The 16,845-nt window shown below is 40.0% G+C and overlaps 1 protein-coding gene across 2 annotated transcripts in view; it reads left to right on the forward strand.

Annotated features, from left to right (window-relative positions):
- The window catches only part of ZZEF1 (zinc finger ZZ-type and EF-hand domain containing 1), a 59,118-nt gene that overhangs the window by 21,937 nt on the left and 20,336 nt on the right, over nt 1-16,845 (forward strand). For both annotated transcript variants that reach the window (XM_036394977.2, XM_036394978.2), the window contains exons 20-37: nt 484-605; nt 690-800; nt 1,442-1,608; nt 2,171-2,252; nt 2,846-3,047; nt 4,655-4,803; nt 5,574-5,814; nt 7,334-7,413; nt 8,320-8,413; nt 8,973-9,489; nt 10,118-10,282; nt 10,970-11,089; nt 11,973-12,134; nt 12,834-12,963; nt 13,215-13,353; nt 14,247-14,412; nt 14,950-15,212; nt 16,171-16,343. In XM_036394977.2, coding sequence (XP_036250870.1) covers nt 484-605; nt 690-800; nt 1,442-1,608; nt 2,171-2,252; nt 2,846-3,047; nt 4,655-4,803; nt 5,574-5,814; nt 7,334-7,413; nt 8,320-8,413; nt 8,973-9,489; nt 10,118-10,282; nt 10,970-11,089; nt 11,973-12,134; nt 12,834-12,963; nt 13,215-13,353; nt 14,247-14,412; nt 14,950-15,212; nt 16,171-16,343 — 3,083 coding nt within the window. The remainder of the gene's footprint in view (nt 1-483; nt 606-689; nt 801-1,441; nt 1,609-2,170; nt 2,253-2,845; nt 3,048-4,654; nt 4,804-5,573; nt 5,815-7,333; nt 7,414-8,319; nt 8,414-8,972; nt 9,490-10,117; nt 10,283-10,969; nt 11,090-11,972; nt 12,135-12,833; nt 12,964-13,214; nt 13,354-14,246; nt 14,413-14,949; nt 15,213-16,170; nt 16,344-16,845) is intronic.

Consider the following 16,845-nt stretch of genomic DNA (forward strand, 5'->3'; position numbering starts at 1 on the left):
AGCTCAGTGTTGAGTTAATAGGGCCAAATACTTAACAAATGTGTAATTTTATGTAAAATTACATCATATTTATGTTATTTGTATATAAATAAATTTGCTGTGTACCTGTATTACATTTAAAAATGGAGTTAGGCTGTAGTTAAAAATTCCTACCCTCACTTGTTAGATCAGCTGCATTTCTTAGCAGTGTATGGAGACTACTGGGTACATGGAGCTTGTTGAAACAGTCTTGGAGTGTTTGATGAAATTACTCATCACCCATTTTTTCAGTGATATTGTTGATAAGCATGACTTGTTTCCACAGTAGAAATATCACAGAAAACGTCTCTGAAGTGTTGGGTGTTGCAGCCCTGGGGCAGCAGATCCTTTCCTGCTGTGTTTGTCCTTGTGCACATCACCATGCACCTAATGTTTGATAAAGTGAATTGTGGGAGCAAATCCTTAAGGTAGCTACTAAGCATTCTTTTTTTTTTTTCTCTTTAGATGTGGGCCAGTTCCTGTCAAATATCAGAACAATTTTGCAGTCACTCTTATCTCAATATAGTGGCAAAACAATAGTAGAAAAAATAAGTAGCTCTGTCTTTGCAATGGCAACTCGTCAGCTGGTGAGTGACCTGGGGGATTTTATCCTGTTCCTGGGAGGCATGGCTGTGGGTCTGGCATTTCCTGAAACCTGTGTTTGCTCCTAGGTCATCTTCTTGTTGGAGTTTTGCACTTTAGACATTCCCTACTGTACTCTGCTACAGGGATTCAGCACTTTGATAGAACCACTGAAAAGCCTTTGTAGTGAACCTCATAAGGTAACTAAGGACACAGGCACTATTAAACATTCTGAAACAAAAGCAGAATTGCAAGAAAGACAGAAAACTCAGGTGATTCCATTGGTGAGCATTGGAAAAGAACAAGAAAGCTTCTAAAAGTGTAGGATGTGTAATGAAATGTTGAGTGAAGAATGAGAAACATATCTACTGATCTGGCAGAGTGGTCAGAAAGTGCAACTGGAATGAGCAGCCTGGAAGGTAGATAGGAAGGAGGGGATTCTGTGGGTGAAGAGGAAAATAAATTAAAAATAGTATATGCTTAACATTTTTAGCTTCACTGCTTCTGGTGATGCAAATAAAATCCGTGAGTCTGTAGCACAGATGTTTAAATCTGCATTAGTCATCCAGTGTCTCTTTGTCATGACTGGAGACTTGGAGTCACTTGTGGGTGAGACAGTCTCCTCCAGTGGACTGGGTGGGTTTTGCTTTAGAAGTGCTTCCTTATTATGATTACCAAGAGGCTGGATGTCTTCAGAGCTAATTTCTGTGTAAATCAATGCTGTAGCCTTTTAGATGCCATTTGTATGCACATCTGGCAACTTAAAAGTATAGACACAAAAATCTAGTCTGGTAATTTTTTTTCTTACATTTTTATCTAAGAATGCATTTTTGTTTTACAGACAGACATGGAAAGCTGGCAGCAGGAGCAGCCTGTAGTATTGAGAACCTGGACAATGGAATCACCTCATAACTATGAAAATAATTGCCATGACGTCTCAGTCTTCCTGTGTCATGGGGCAACTTACTTTGAGGTGGAATTTGATGAAAAATGTGAAACTGAAAGGAGGTAATTTAATCTTGTGCTGTGTTAAATTCCAGTGTCTGTTTGTAGAGGGGGCAATCCATGTTTCAATGTGCACTCCACACGTGCCATTTCAATTTCTTCATCTTCCAGAACAGTGCACAATGTGTATTTTTGAATGACCTTGTGTTGAAAGCTACCTCTCCTGGCAAATTTACAGACATGCTGTTCTTATGAATTTTGCTTCCTTTGGCCTTGATCTGTTTGATAATAATGCTGTGTCCACCACAGTTTGTGCTTGTGGTATTTATTTTGCCCTCTTTCTCTTGGTAAGACATCAGGCTACAGCTCAGTTAAAGCATTTGCCAGATGTTAGATTTGGCATCCATCATCAATTCCAATGCACTGTAGGATGGCAGATCTGTGTTTGCTGGGACTTCTGCATTGAAACATGAAATAAATTCCTTAGCAGTCACATGAAGGTGTAGTTCAGAAAGAAGTGACAGGGTGCACTTAGATACAGCACTTGTGAAAATCCAGAAGCAAAACCATTCTCCCCCGAAACTTAAAAAGTAAATTTGGAAGTAATGAATTGCAATTTTCACAGGTATGATTACTTGGAGTTTACTGATGCCAGAGGGGCAAAAACTCGTTACGATACAAAGGTTGGCACTGAGAAGTGGCCTAAGGTGAGCACCTTTAAAATTATGAACCAAATTATTTAGCCAGTCTTAGGAAGTCCTTATGATTCCTGCGGAAAGCTATTATGTAAGAGGATGTGTGCTTTTGTGCATGGGTGTGTTCATTAGGTTTCTTAGGTGGGGGGCAGGAGATGGGGAAGAAGGTCTGAAATGCTGCAAATAAAAGGGGTGAATAAGTAAAGAATCCCTCTTTGCTCCTGTTTTCAAAAGAACAATCAGTTAAAGTGAAAAGGAGTAATAATGTTTAACTGTCAATAATACATGGGTAAAACTTGCTCTGCCCTTGCAAGTTTTTAAATCATAGCACAAGTGTGGTCCTTCCTGAGGCTGTGCTCTGTCCTCAAATGGGATGCTGCTCTTCTGTTTTTGTGACTTTTAATATAAAATTGCTCATTAAGCTCTTGAATAGAAATTTTACCTGCTTAGCACTGTGGGTTTCTCATTGAGATGGTGGGGGAAATTAGATCTGTTATGGCCAGAACATAATACTGAAACCCCAGAGTTGCTGAAGGGAATTCATTACCCTGAAACGTTTTCCTGTCATGTACATTTGGCAAAATGACTGTTTTGTTGCTCTGTAGAAAGTGACCTTTAAGGCTGGCCCACGGCTGCAGTTTCTCTTTCACTCTGACAGCAGCAATAATGAGTGGGGCTACAAGTTTTCCGTCACTGCTTACGGCCTCCCAGACGTTGCCGTGTCTTGGGGCTTGGATTTACAGCTGCTTGTCTCCAGGCTGATGGGGCGCTTGGCTTCCCGGAGCATGGCCCTCAAATCCCTGCGAGGTGAGTGCCTCCCGCTGCTCCATCCCTACACAGAGGAGCTACAAGGGTTTGCTGTTGAGAATCCCATGTGAAAATGGAGTTCCTTGTGTATTGGCTGCATGTGAATGTGGAGGGCTTGGAGCGTTCCGAGCCCATGGAGGACTTGGAGCGTTCCAAGGCAAAGAGGGCTTGGAGCGTTCCGAGCCCACGGAGGACTTGGAGCGTTCCGAGCCCACGGAGGACTTGGAGCGTTCCAAGGCAAAGAGGGCTTGGAGCGTTCCAAGGCAAAGAGGGCTTGGAGCGTTCCAAGGCAAAGAGGGCTTGGAGCGTTCCAAGGCAAAGAGGGCTTGGAGTGTTCCAAGGCAAAGAGGACTTGGAGCGTTCCGAGCCCACGGAGGACTTGGAGCGTTCCAAGGCAAAGAGGGCTTGGTGTGTTCCAAGCCCTTGGAGGACTTGGTGTGTTCCAAGCCCTTGGAGGACTTGGTGTGTTCCAAGCCCATGGAGGACTTGGTGTGTTCCAAGCCCATGGAGGACTTGGTGTGTTCCAAGCCCATGGAGGACTTGGTGTGTTCCAAGTTTCCAAGCCCATGGAGGACTTGCAGTGTTCCAAGCCCATGGAAGACTTGGTTTTTTCCAAGCCCATGGAAGACTTGGTATCTTGGAAGCCCGTGGCAGACTTGGCTTTTTCCAAGCCTGTGGAAGACTTGCAGTGTTGCAAGCCCATGGAAGACTTGGACACATGGAAGCAATCCTCCTAAGCTAAATTACATTTATGAAGTAGTATGTTCTTTTTTTTTCCATTTAAAATTGTTCCCTGGTGCTGTCATCCACCCCACATTGGGAGTGTGAATATGGAGCCAACAAACTGGAAAATTAACAGAGCTTAGGATACAAAGGATTCTGACTTTCACATGAGCATTTGGTATTGAATGAAATTTGAAGTCACAAATTAAGTTTGGTTGATTACAGTAGTTAAGTACACTTAGGGTTTTGGCCTTGAAGATAAGTACATTAAATTTTAATAAATAATTTTTTTTTAAAATCTTCATTGTTTAATTTAAAAGCAAGAACACTTCTCTCTAGCTTCCTAAATCTGAATCCATCCATCACTTAGTGGAAATTAAATAAGGCTAAAAAGTTCTTGCTCCAATCAGGTGATCCATATTTACCTTGGAATATTTGACAGCTATTTACCTGTGAATTCAGGGAACTAGTTGAAGTGTTTTAGAATATTTTCTTCCTTTTTTAATATAAGCATGCTTGCATATGACAAATTAGGTGTTTAGTAGGAGAGATAGCTTTTAAACTCTTTTAAATCAGAAAATTGCTGTAGTTATAATACAGTGAAAATGTTTGATCTAAAGTCCTTCCATATTGTAACATTGTCACTATAAGATAAGATATTGATGCTGCCATTAATGAAAGGGTACATCAGTTTTCTGTACCATGTTAGAAAAATAGAGAACATTGCTGAAGTACTTGTTCAGTCTATTTGCATTAACTTCTTGTTGCGAGTTTGTTGTCAGTTGTTTTCCCTACTGGATGTTTAATGTTTATTATTTTCAATAATCTGTAAAAATGAAGCAAGTTATTTCATAACTGAATGGTCTGTTCTGAATTTCTTGCAGAATTAGGTAGTGAAGCAGACTTGCCTCCTTTGAAAGTAACCTCAGTTCTTAATTCTCCTCTGTGGAAACCTGTCTTCAGGCATCAGCTGTGTCCTGAGGCACTCCCGGGAGCCAGGCAAAACAGTGCCAAGCACCAAGACAAAAACGAGGTACCCACTCACCCCCTGCTTGTGTTCCCTTGGCATGAAATCCCTGTGCATCACACAGGGATTGGCTTTATGGAGCTGGAATGCCCTTAAACACACACTTCTGTGCTAAACTTGGGTCATTTGTGCTGTTGATTCAAATACCAAGGGGGAAAGAAACTGTTGTTCTGTGCCCTTTAATTTCCATTTTCATGGAATCATAAAATGGTTTGGAGAGTGTGGTATTTTCAGGGATCCCCATGGCAGGAAGGAAATGATGAATCTGACTCCATGTTCTTAGAAGGCTAATTTATTATTTTATGGTATTATTTTATATAAAAGAATGCTATACTAAAGAATAGAGAAAGGATACTTACAGAAGGCTTAACAAGGTAATAATGAAAACTCGTGACTCCTTGCAGAGTCCCAGCACAGCTGGATGGTGATTGGTCATTAAGTTAAAACAATTCAGATGTTGGATAAACAATGTCCAAACCACATTCCAAAGCAGCAAAACACAGGAGAAGTAAATGAGATAAGAATTGTTTTCCTTTTTCTCTGAGGCTTCTCAGCTTCCCAGGGGAAGAAATCCTGGCGAAGGGATTTTTCCAGAAAATATGACAATGACAGGAGAGACTTTTAAAGATCCTCTCATTCACTCTCCCCCCATGTGCAGGGATGTGTTTTGCTGTTCAGTTTGCTCAGGTGCAGTGGAAAAATTGCAGGTTGAATTAGGATTGCACTGTTTTCTCTCAGGTATTACTGCAGCTGATGTGTTGCACCTCTCTCTGCAGGCTCGGAGCTCTCCCCATGACGTCTGCCGTAACTTTCTTATCGACTTTGCAAAATCAGATCCTGCCCAGGACTTCAGTGGGCAAAAATCTGAACTTTTCAAAGGACTTATACAGGCATGTAAAAAACAGACCCCAAAGACAGATATAGTTGCTGGTCCTACTGTTGATCAAGCTGTGAACTCAACATTTGCTGCTTTGGTGTATCTCACTCCAGATTTATTTGAGAAGCTTCAAAAATATGGTAACTCTAATATTATTAGATTATCTTAATAATGAAGACTTACAGTTTGTAAAAGGCTCTCTTACAGCTGAGTTTATAACATTGAAAAATCAGTTCAGTGGGGCAATTTAAAGATGTTCTGTAGAAAGGTATCATTTTGGCAGACTAGGTAAGCTTTTTCTCTAGAGTGTTTATTTTTTATCAACGTATATTTTTGTCTTCAGGGCACTGGCAAAATAATAATCATCAGAAGCTCTTATTCTGTAAAGCTATACCTAAAGAGGATAGTGATGTCCTCTGGGGCTTTAATTCAGAAGAGTGTGGCTCCAGTTATTAGAGGTTCTTGGATCATTTTCTACATTGTACCTTTTCTAAAAAGCCAGCAGCAACTTCTGTTATTAACTGTTGGGGTTGGAGGAGGTGTGAATTATCTCTCAAAATACCATTCTGTTGAAATCAACCCTGCCATCCTCAGAATTTTTTTTCCAATAGAAGATAATGCTTTGCTTTTAACTTACTGGCCACTGTATTACCATTTATGTATTTTTCAGTAGGTAAAACATAAATACATTTATGTATTTTTCAGTAGGCAACTTTTTGACTTCCATTAAATTTATTGATATGTTTGAAGTGTTGGATAATAAGATGTTACTTGGTTTTGAAGGATTTCATTTTAGGTTTTCTCTTTTTGTCATAATTTTGACACCAAACATTTTACATTTTCATAGAATGATTGAGCTATTTTTTGAGCTGTGAAGTTATGAGTAAAAATGACTGACACAAAGACTGACTTGATGACTAATGTGGTTAATGCCTTTAGTCATTTTGTCTATGTCTGACAATTGAGCTAATTTTCTGAGTGACATTGAAAACTGGACAAATATTAATGAGTGTTTGAGAAATCCATCCCACTGTTCTGTCAGTATCTTCATCTGCTGGTCCTACTGGGGCAGACTAATTTCAGAATCCATGTTCAGCTGTGCTGTGGGAAATTTGGAGAAAGGATGCTGAAAAGAATACAGGAGAAAAAATAGAAAGGGAGAATGAAAGAGAGACTGAATAAGAATTCAGTCTTTTTCTCCATAGTCCTTGTCAGGGAAGTTTGAATAGAAACCGACTTGTCAGGTTTTTAGTTTTTGCAAATTGCTCTTGAAAGTCCATTCCAGAAATTCATAGTGTAAAACAGTAGAGAAAACAAATACTTCTATAGAGCATTAAGTGACTGCTAAGCATTTGTTGATTTTTCTGATAAGTTTGCATGCATAGGGAACGATTTTATTTTCCATGGCTTCAGGCAGCAATTTTGGGAAGAGATGAGAAAGATACTCGTAAATTAACTTTGTAAATAAATCAGTGAAGGTGCAGTTTGTGTATTTAGGACATATGAATGTTGGCAGGTTTATTCTCTATTTTTCTTACAGGTATAATTCCAAGTATTGACTAAGAGATGGAGGGAAGGCTGTAGCATAATTTTAGTTAAGCAGTTGTATAAAAATGGAGCTGTAAATAAACAGGACTCTCTTCTTTCTCTCATTTCCAGTCAACAGTGGAGGCAAGGTGCCTTTGAGTGATGAGTTTGCACAAGTATATTCCCTGGCTGATTCCATTAGAATATGGATGGTAAGAACACTCAGGAAGATCTCTATTAATGTCATTTACTTTAGTACTTTACAATTCAATGTTAGGGAGTAGGGTGGAACAGTTTTTCCTTCAGTTATTCTCCATGAACTATTTTCACTTGGAAAGAATGTATGTTAACTTTGAAACTTTGGACTTGAGTGTTTAATTGCATCCTTACACTCCTCTCCTTCCCTCAGCCCCAGATGTGTCATCATGGGTAGCTGGGCTGAATTTGACTGAAAATCAATTAAATTTGTTATCAAGTTTAAATTTATTAAATTTGTGTTATATTTTAGCAAGAACTTATGTTGTAAATTAGAAAGATTCTTACATTGCAGTTGGATTTCCTTTGAGGTATATCATAGAACAAGTGTGTCTTAGACATCAATCTATTGTCTTGTGACTTTCTTCCTCCTCTTTTCTGCCTGAGTTCCTGGCAGGTTGATGTACTAGAGTTACAGTGGGTGCAGATGCATGTTAAGATGAGTAATTACCTTTGCCCATTGCATGGCAGGTGATGTTTGCATCTGACAGAGCTTGCTAGGGGGGTGACATATTTTTGGAGGACTTTATCTCACAACTAGGTGTCTATATTTTCCTGAGTGCTGAGGGTAAATGAGAAACCTTCTTTTCCTTGGAGGACTGGTGCACATCAAATCACAAGACAGGGAATAGTCTCAGCCTACAAAGTTTGAGCAGCTCAGGGTGAGGCTTTTACTGCTCTGACAGTTCAGGTGCTGCTCCTTTAGGCTCCTGGGTGGTTTGCTCTGCAAAGCTGGGAATAGTAACCACAGTCATCTATTCCTGAGATTAAATTCCTTTCAGTCATTACAGTCTTCATCCTGCCTTGCTGTATAGAGGCACAGAGAGAATCATATTTTAACTATGTTAACGTCCTGTCTGCAGTTGGAAATGAAGCAGAAATCACTGATGGGGAGGGGAAATGATGCTGAGGAGAAGCAGAGCACAGAAGCAAGTGAGGTGAACCCAGAAACTCTTGGTGAGTGTTGCCATGTGTGTGTGAGCATTCCAGGTAGCTTATGAAAGCATTATAAACCTGAAGGCATTATTTTTGCTGTGAGAGGTAAGTTAGCAACTGGGGTTAGTTTTTCATACCTTAAGAGATAACCTAGTGTAGATTGGATTAATTAACTGGGATTATGTTCTGCTATTCTCTGCAGAAAACAGTAAGAAAGTTCTGCAGGGAGTGACCTTTCACTCAGGTCATCTGGTTCTGAACTTACATTCATCTCTTGTTGTAGATACTTCTTACCACATTTAACTGATGTTAGGACAGCAGCTGATTGTTATTAGAACAAAATGTGTTCTCACTGACTGCTCTGTACTTCATATGGTTCAGTGTGATTATTCAGATTTAGCATTTGGAAATCTGAACTTAAGCAACCCATAGTATCATGATCAGTATAACAGGAAAGACAGTATTTTCTAGCTGTCTCAACTGAGAAGAAATAAGATAAATCACTTTCTTCCTAAGCACAAGACAGCAAATTTGTTGTTCTATTGTCGTGATTTTAACTCTTCCAATTTTTATGCTGCAGCAAAACTCTGTGTGCAGAAGAGCCTTTTGTTACTGAATTTTTTGCCCATAAGAGCAAAGACAAAAGAATGTGCCTCGGAGAGTTTGGAAGCTCAAGACATGGATGATCCCCAGCAGTATGTGAGTGATCAATGCCAAAGACAAGGATCAGCTGTGGACATGGACTTCCAGGCAGCCCCATCGGTGTCATCCAGTGCAGGAATCCACCCTGCTTCAAAAGAGGGGGGTCAGGCATCACAGTCTGATCTGAAAGTTAAACAAATTCCAGACCTCCACCAAGCAGAAGGTGCATCTGCATTTCATAGCAAGCCTGTGGAGAGCACAGTTTCACAGCAGGAAGATGTGTCATCACCTCCTTCCACTCCCACCCGCAAGTCTCAGCTGGGCCGTGGCAGACTGAGGCTTCTCTCCTTCAGGTCAATGGAAGAGCCAAGAGCTGTGCCTACTGTGAAGGAAAAATATCCTATTTTGAAGAGCATTTTAGACTTTATTAAGGATCAGTCACTTTCACATGAAAGGTAAGCAAATTGAGAATGTTGTCAGTTATACAGAAGCTTGTCCTCACACCTCTTCAGGTGGAATGAAGTATTTTAGCAGCAAGATAATATGGCAGAATATTTTGTATACAGTTGTCAGACTTATGTATCAAACTTCAGTTATTCACAAGGATGTAGGGACTCAGAGAGTACTATTTCATTTCATTAGCTTCTATCACATAGAACAGAATGTAAAAACCAGTCACTTGGCAATTTATTGTCTTGCTTCCTCAGATGTGTTTGCAGAGGTGTTTTGCTTTTTGTCTACAAAAGCAAAGCCATGGTGTATCACTATTACCAATCCTTGGGACCAAATAGGGACAAGTTGCATCTCTCATTAAATTACCTGGTATTGTGAAAACATAAATCAAAAGAAAGATTTCCAATTCTCAGCTTGTCTGTTCTGGGCTCTAGAACATGGAGTGGTGCAGGAAGAGCTGAATTCTGTTCAAAGCTTCATCACTCACTCCAACTAATACACTGAAATACACCTGGAAATTCAGATACAAAGGAATTGAGTAACTAGCCAAGCACTTATTGAATTATTCTTTTATTTGTGTTGTTTTAAATACAGTGTTTTGAAGTTCTCACTGATATTTTTTGCTTTCAGTGTTTTAAAGGTTCTTGCTTTGAGAAAATCCCAAGGGCAGAGTATTTTGGAAGTGCTCAAGACCATCCGCCAGTGCCTGGACTCTCTTGGGCAGCCACACTGCTTTCACCCACCCTGTGTACTTTTTCTCCTAGAACTTCTAGCCTGTCAGAAAGATTTTACAAAGTAAGTAATTATTTAGGCAAATCTCAGCCATGTGATTTACTGTCTCAGTTCTTGTGTTCCTCCAGGCATGCATATTGACAAGAGTAGAAAGTTCTGCTTTTTAATGCATGTGGATAATAAAGATATGACTTGAGGTTAGTTTTCAGGCTAGTAGGCATATCTTGTGTACTTCATTAAAAAATACCCCAAAAATTAATAATTATTTTTAAGTGGGACTTAGTTGCACAGCTATTCATGCCATGAACGTGTTGAACTTTGATTTCTGTGTTGTGTTGGTGCTGTCACAACTCTGTCTCTTGGCTTCTCACCCGTCAGGAGCTTTCTGTGGTCATCTTGCAATGCACTGATTTCCTTTAAAATCTTGATTAGATTTTCATAAAGCAACTTTTTAATTTAAAGGAATGTTCTCTTCTTAGTGCTATGAGAATATTCTCTTTGCCTGTTCTGTTTCTTCACTTCTGATTCCTGGTACAGGATTCTTTCATTTTGAAACTTTTTCTTGATTCTTTTTGAAACTTGATTCTTTCAAGTTTGAAACTTCAAGACTGCATTTTTAAATAAAACTTAACATCCTTCCCACTTGTGGAGAGGGGTTAGAAAGGGCCTGTTTGTAAAATTTGCACAAATCATGCTGCTTAAAACCACACAGTGAATTCTAGGCTACTAAGCTGACTCTTTAATTTGCAGCTACTTTGGAAACTTGGAAGGCTGTGGTGCTGAGCTACACAAAGAGATTCGAGAGTCCTACTATCAGCTTGTTTTGTTCCTGGTAAATTCTGTGAAGGGGTTCAGTACAATTAATGACAGGTACAGTACATTGTTTGCTTTATTTATGTGATTTATTTTTTTTGCATTCCTCCACAACTCCTCCTTTGTAATTTGTTATTTAATGTCTTCATTAATTTTGTCTGTACTTTCCATTATTTACAGAACTAAATGAGGAACCTTGATCTTGTGATCAAAAATGCCAAGTTGGCTTTTTATTAGGAAATAAAGGAAAGCACAAGAACTTACCAGTGTTAAAAACTTGACTTACTGCATTTTGTAGTTACAATTCTGCAGTGTGTCTCTGAACTTAGTAGTAAAATACTAGAAATAGCAAATTTTTCATTGAATACTTGGGCAAGGGTAATGCCACAAGAAACATGGCAATTCTGCAGCCATGCTTTAATGTCAAAACTCTTGTTTTGGCAACATTCTGGTTAGAATTTGGAGGATTTATAGCCAGGTGTCTGAGAGAAATGAAAATTTAATGGCTATAATGGCAGTCTCTCTGACAATAACTTTCAAGTCCTTTGTTCAGTTTCAAGTGAAAATGTCAAAAAGGTTCCAAACAAAAAAAAATTCCTAAAAATACCAGGAAAATTCTATACTGTGGAGAAGAGACAAACCCTCTTTCTAATGTTTAGACAACACCATTAGCTTGTTCTTAACTGAATCCAGAAGGAAAACTGTCTTTCTTTCAAGTTCTTAGTCTATAGTTGCTAAATTGTGTAAGTTGAATACTTTGATAAACCTGAGTTCCTGCCACAGAGTTCCTTTAATGCACAGTAAAGCCTGAAAATCAGTCTCTAGGGGTTTTTCTACCCTTCCTCTCCACACACAATTTCAACTCTAGGTCTTTCAACTTTAGGTCACCTTTAGAGCTGTCATGTTTTAATGTTTTTTAATGTCTTTTGTTTTTATATAGGTCTTTGCTTCCTGCCTTATCCTGTGTGCAGACAGCTCTCCTGCACCTCTTGGATATGAGCTGGGAGCCCAGTGATCTTTCCTTCTTTGTGGAGATCCAGCTGCCACAGCTCCTCATGACAACATCACAGGAGAACATCAGTATCCATGACAGTGTCATTTGGTGAGTCAGGAGCAATGCAGCTTTCTCATGCTGCTAAATACTGATTCCATTTTACCCAGGAGGACTCCTGAACTTCCTGCTGGAACAAGCAGTAAGGGTACTATTAAAAAGTATAGCATAATTCTGGTCAGTAGCCAAGGGCTTATCTGAAGTATTTCAATTTTTTTTTGCTGTATTCAGCAAAAAAAATTCAATATTTCAATATTGAAATTTCAGCATTTCAATAGTTTTTGCAAAAACTATTGGAATTTAATGTTTAACCTGATTATTACTGGAACACACTGCTAGTTTAGCAGTGTAGCAGGAGGTATATATTACTGTTTATTGCCTTGATGAATGTCAAATGTTTTTAACACCTTCATGTGGCAATTTTATAGTAGTTGTACTTGCACATGAGCAAATGTGAAGGCCAGAAAAACTTAAAATGTCTGATCTGATCTGCCAGCACTCCAAAAGCTGTTTTGTAAGAGTAGATTTTCCTGATTTTTGCATTATGGTCCCCATATGTATTTAAGAACATGTCACAGAAGCAAGAAGCAGGTGTCTGTATGGTCATTTATTAACTGAGTGAATGGGATTTCTCACAATTCTGTTTTTATTGGCATGTCATAGCACCTTGCTCTTCATTAAAAAGTAAAGCTTTATTAAAGGGAAGCCTGATAGCATTCAAACTTAATTTTAAGCTTGCTTTTCTTTTAGTCAGTGGAGTGAAGAAGATGAAATTGCAGACTACAAGCAAAACTGTGAATGGATGGATGAATGTCAGGATGTAATGTTTGAGACCTGGTATGAAAAGATAGCTCAAGCTGACCCAGAGAAGCAGAGAAAGGTGACCTCATGTTTTGTATATTTACCTGCAGAGGGGATAAATAAGAGACCTTTAAAAGCCTAAAGGGCAGAAAGGAATCTGATTCATTATTAATTTTTATTAGCTGGATCTCTGTAGACTTTCAAGAGTCTAAAATGATTAAAATATCCTGATTCATTTTTGGCAGGGAAAATGTATCTGCTTCATGTCTGAAGCTTTGTGAAAGTCAAGAAAATCATACTGAAGTCAATTGTTTTGCTTTATTGCTGTAGATGCACATGTTTGTTGCTCGTTACTGTGACCTGTTGAACGTGGACATTTCCTGTGATGGCTGTGATGAAATCGCGCCGTGGCATCGCTACCGCTGCCTGCAGTGCAACGACATGGATCTGTGCAAAACCTGCTTCCTTGGTAAGAACCACTCAATAACCCCTCCAAACCCTCTGTTTGAAGCCAAAACAGGATCTTGGAAGTTATTGTCTTGGTTTGAACAGACAGTCTGCTAAGGAAGGCAGGAGGCTTCCTTGAAATGGAAAATGCAAACCCCCTCCCTCTGAATTATTTAATTTTGAAATTAAGGGATTCTCAGGCAAAGATATGGGAATAGGAATAACAGTTCTTTATTAGGGAAGAAAATAAAAATAGAAAAATACAGTAATACAAACCAACCCTGCCAGAGTCAGAGCAGTCCCTGTCCCCTGTGTGTCAGGGGGTGGCACAGCCCCATCCCATGGGGGCTCAGCCCTCCTGCAGTGCCAGCTGTGGCTCTGCTGGAGCAGGGATCCTGCACAAGGGGGGAGTTTTCCTCTGCAGCTCCAGGGCTGCTGCAGATGGGCCTGGGCTCCCTCTGGCCATGCAGGGCAGCAGAAGCTGCTCCTCTGGCAATGCACTGGGCAAAGGCTGCTGTGCTGTGCCAGGCTCCCATTGGATCCAGGCAGGAATGCTTGGCTCCTGCCCTGGGCGCAGCATCTCCCCATGGGATGCTGGAATTGGATCAGCCCTGCAGGGACACTCGGTGGCCATGGACAGCAGAGATCTCCTGCAGGGAGGATTGGCTGGGGGAGAGATAAAGAGAACTGCCCAATTAACACAAGATAACTGCCCCAGCTCTAACAGATGGGAATAAAATACACGCCCCCACTCACATCTTGCAACCCAGGACAATTAGACACAAAATAAAGTCAAACACTTTTCTCCTGGGTTCTTTGGAAATGTTTAACTGTTCTTTCCCTGCTATGAATGTGAACTTGAAATTAGGAAAGGTCCTTTTTCAAAAAGATTTACAGGGAAGTCTTTCTTTCCAGGTGGAGCTAAACCTGAAGGACATGAGGATGACCATGAAATGGTGAATATGGAATATGCCTGTGATCACTGCCAAGGAGTTATCATAGGTCGGAGAATGAACTGCAACGTTTGTGATGACTTTGACCTTTGCTATGGATGCTATCATGCAAAGAAATACTCTGACAGGTATTAAAAATGTGATTTGCTTTCCTCTATGTGGCAGAAAGACAGTATGTAGTAGCTAAATAGAGCTAGTCCTTCTCATGGTGCTTCCTATAAAGCTGTGTCTGACATCAGAACATCTCCTCGGTGTCCTTTGGGGAAACAAAGATAGGAACAGTTTGGCAAAATGTCTGGAAACCTGCCTTAGCCTCTGAAGTCACTTGGTAGCAATTGTTTTCTGGATGTGGCTAGGAAAGCTGCAGGAGGAGTTACCAGTCCTGTATGACAGGACAGAAGAGACAATGAAATGTCTCCCTTCCTATGAAAGGGCTGTAATTTCTCCTGGTTGAGTATTAGTATGAGTTTCCCTGCTGTGGAAAACAACAGCTTTCAGTGCTTGACACCAGAGGTCACGAAAACCAGGTCCAGTTCAAACCTCTGCAATGTGCTGGGTTTTAAGTGTTTTCCTCTGAAGCTATTTTGTGTTGACTGACTGACTGACTCTGTTGGTTAGCAGAAAACCAAAAGCTGCATTGCTAAACGTGTCCCTTGTCCTTGCAGCCACCTGCCCACCCACAGCATCACCGTGTACCCCATGGTGACCATCCGCATCAGCGACCGCCAGCGCCTCATCCAGCCCTACGTCCACAACTACTCCTGGCTGCTCTTTGCTGCCCTGACCCTCTACAGTGCAGATCTGGCAAATGGGGAGGAAGTAGAAGGAGAGAAACTGGATCCTCAGGTCCTCAGTCATGCCAGAGTTCTGCAGCATCAGTGCATTCAGCTCATTGGGGACTGCCTGATGAAAGCACAGCACGGAAAAGGTGAGTCAGCTCCTCCTGCTCTGAACAATGCTTTCTACAAGTGTCAGAAATGCTGTGGTTACTGACTTGAAAGTTTCCAAAGGAAAGGGGAAGCTACTGTGTACTTCACTGAGAATAACTGTTTATGTAGAAAGCAAATGTAGAACAAGTGTCGTTCAGGGTCGTTGGAACACGGAAAATAGAGTACTTGAGAAAACTAATTTTATGCTAACATAAACATTGGACACAACTTGGCAAGTCTCTGGTTGTTTTTTTTTCCATCTTAGCTGTTGTAAAGGGATCAGTCAATAAAACTTCATGTTCTTTTAGCAATGTATCACTGACAGCTGAAGGACAGCAAATGACTTGATGGAAAAAGTTTTTTGTTCTGCGTCTCATGGGAAGAGATTTTAAACTGTGTTTGTGGTATAAATTTGTGGCAATGGTGTTCATTTGTCTGGAAATTGGGGTTTCTGTGAACAAAGACCTACTACAGAAAATAGGGTATATACAATAGGGATCTATTTTGAATGTATCAAAAATTTTAGACTAAAATTCAAATAAGTTTGCTGGTAGTTTTTGGGAGCAGCTCTAATACAACTGAAATACCACCACCACCAAATACTTACTCATTAAGTAATCTGTTTACAATATACAGTTCTATTGTGCAAGTGGTCTGAAGATTGAAAAATAAGACAAATGTCATTTGCTATTCATAATTGACACTCTACTATTTTCTTAAATTAAGGCCACTGCCCCAATGGCATCTTTGAGGTGGGAGATGTCACCATCTGTCCATCACTAGTATTCAATGGAACTACATAATTATATGAGCTTGATAGAAAATATGTTTTTGATTAAGTTAATGTTCAAAAGAATTATGAAGAAGTTTGCAGTTCTCTTTTAAAGTGTTTAAGTTCTGCTTTTTGTGTCTTGCCACTCAACAGCTAAATAACTTCCATAACTTTTTTGCTTCCAGGCCTGAAGAATTTAGCTCTCCTCTCCATGTTACCAGAAGATGAGTCCTTCTCAGAGAATGACACTGTTTCAGGCAGTCCTTCCACAGACAGTGCTCCAAAAAGTCACCCTGGGGACAGAGCAGGGAAGGGAAGAGATGAGAAGCGCAGCCCAGGCTCGTTGGTGCATCGCAGTGTGAGTAGCTGTCACCTCCAGAACCCCTGATATCAGACATGTGATCTGATATTAAACATCCTCAGGTGCTTAAACACCCATTCTGAATGTGGGACTGAAATAAGGGATAGTAAGGATTTCATTTGTAGGTAAAAACTGGGGGGGAAAGGGGGCAGTTGGTTTTTTTTCATTAGATACAGCTGATCAAAAACTTCTTGTTCTGAGCTGATTTTCACAAAAGTGTTGCAGGAGAGGGACATGTCTTGTTCATTGTGAAAGGGCTGTAATTTCTCCTGGTTGAGTATTAGTATGAGTTTCCTACAGTTTTATACAGTGTTTAAAACTATTGTAGTGTAATAATTTTATGCAAAGAGATATGAGCAAAATGAAAGAACATTATTTAATTGTATAGAAACTTAAGACATGAATACATCAAGAAATTCTTCAGTAGAAGGTTTTGATACTCAAAGAAAAATGTTTGTCAAGTGCAGATGACTGAATTCTTTCCATGCTTGTTCCTGCA

The sequence above is a fragment of the Molothrus ater genome, chromosome 21 (genome assembly GCF_012460135.2).
Source record: "Molothrus ater isolate BHLD 08-10-18 breed brown headed cowbird chromosome 21, BPBGC_Mater_1.1, whole genome shotgun sequence".
Taxonomy (NCBI): Eukaryota; Metazoa; Chordata; class Aves; order Passeriformes; family Icteridae; genus Molothrus; species Molothrus ater.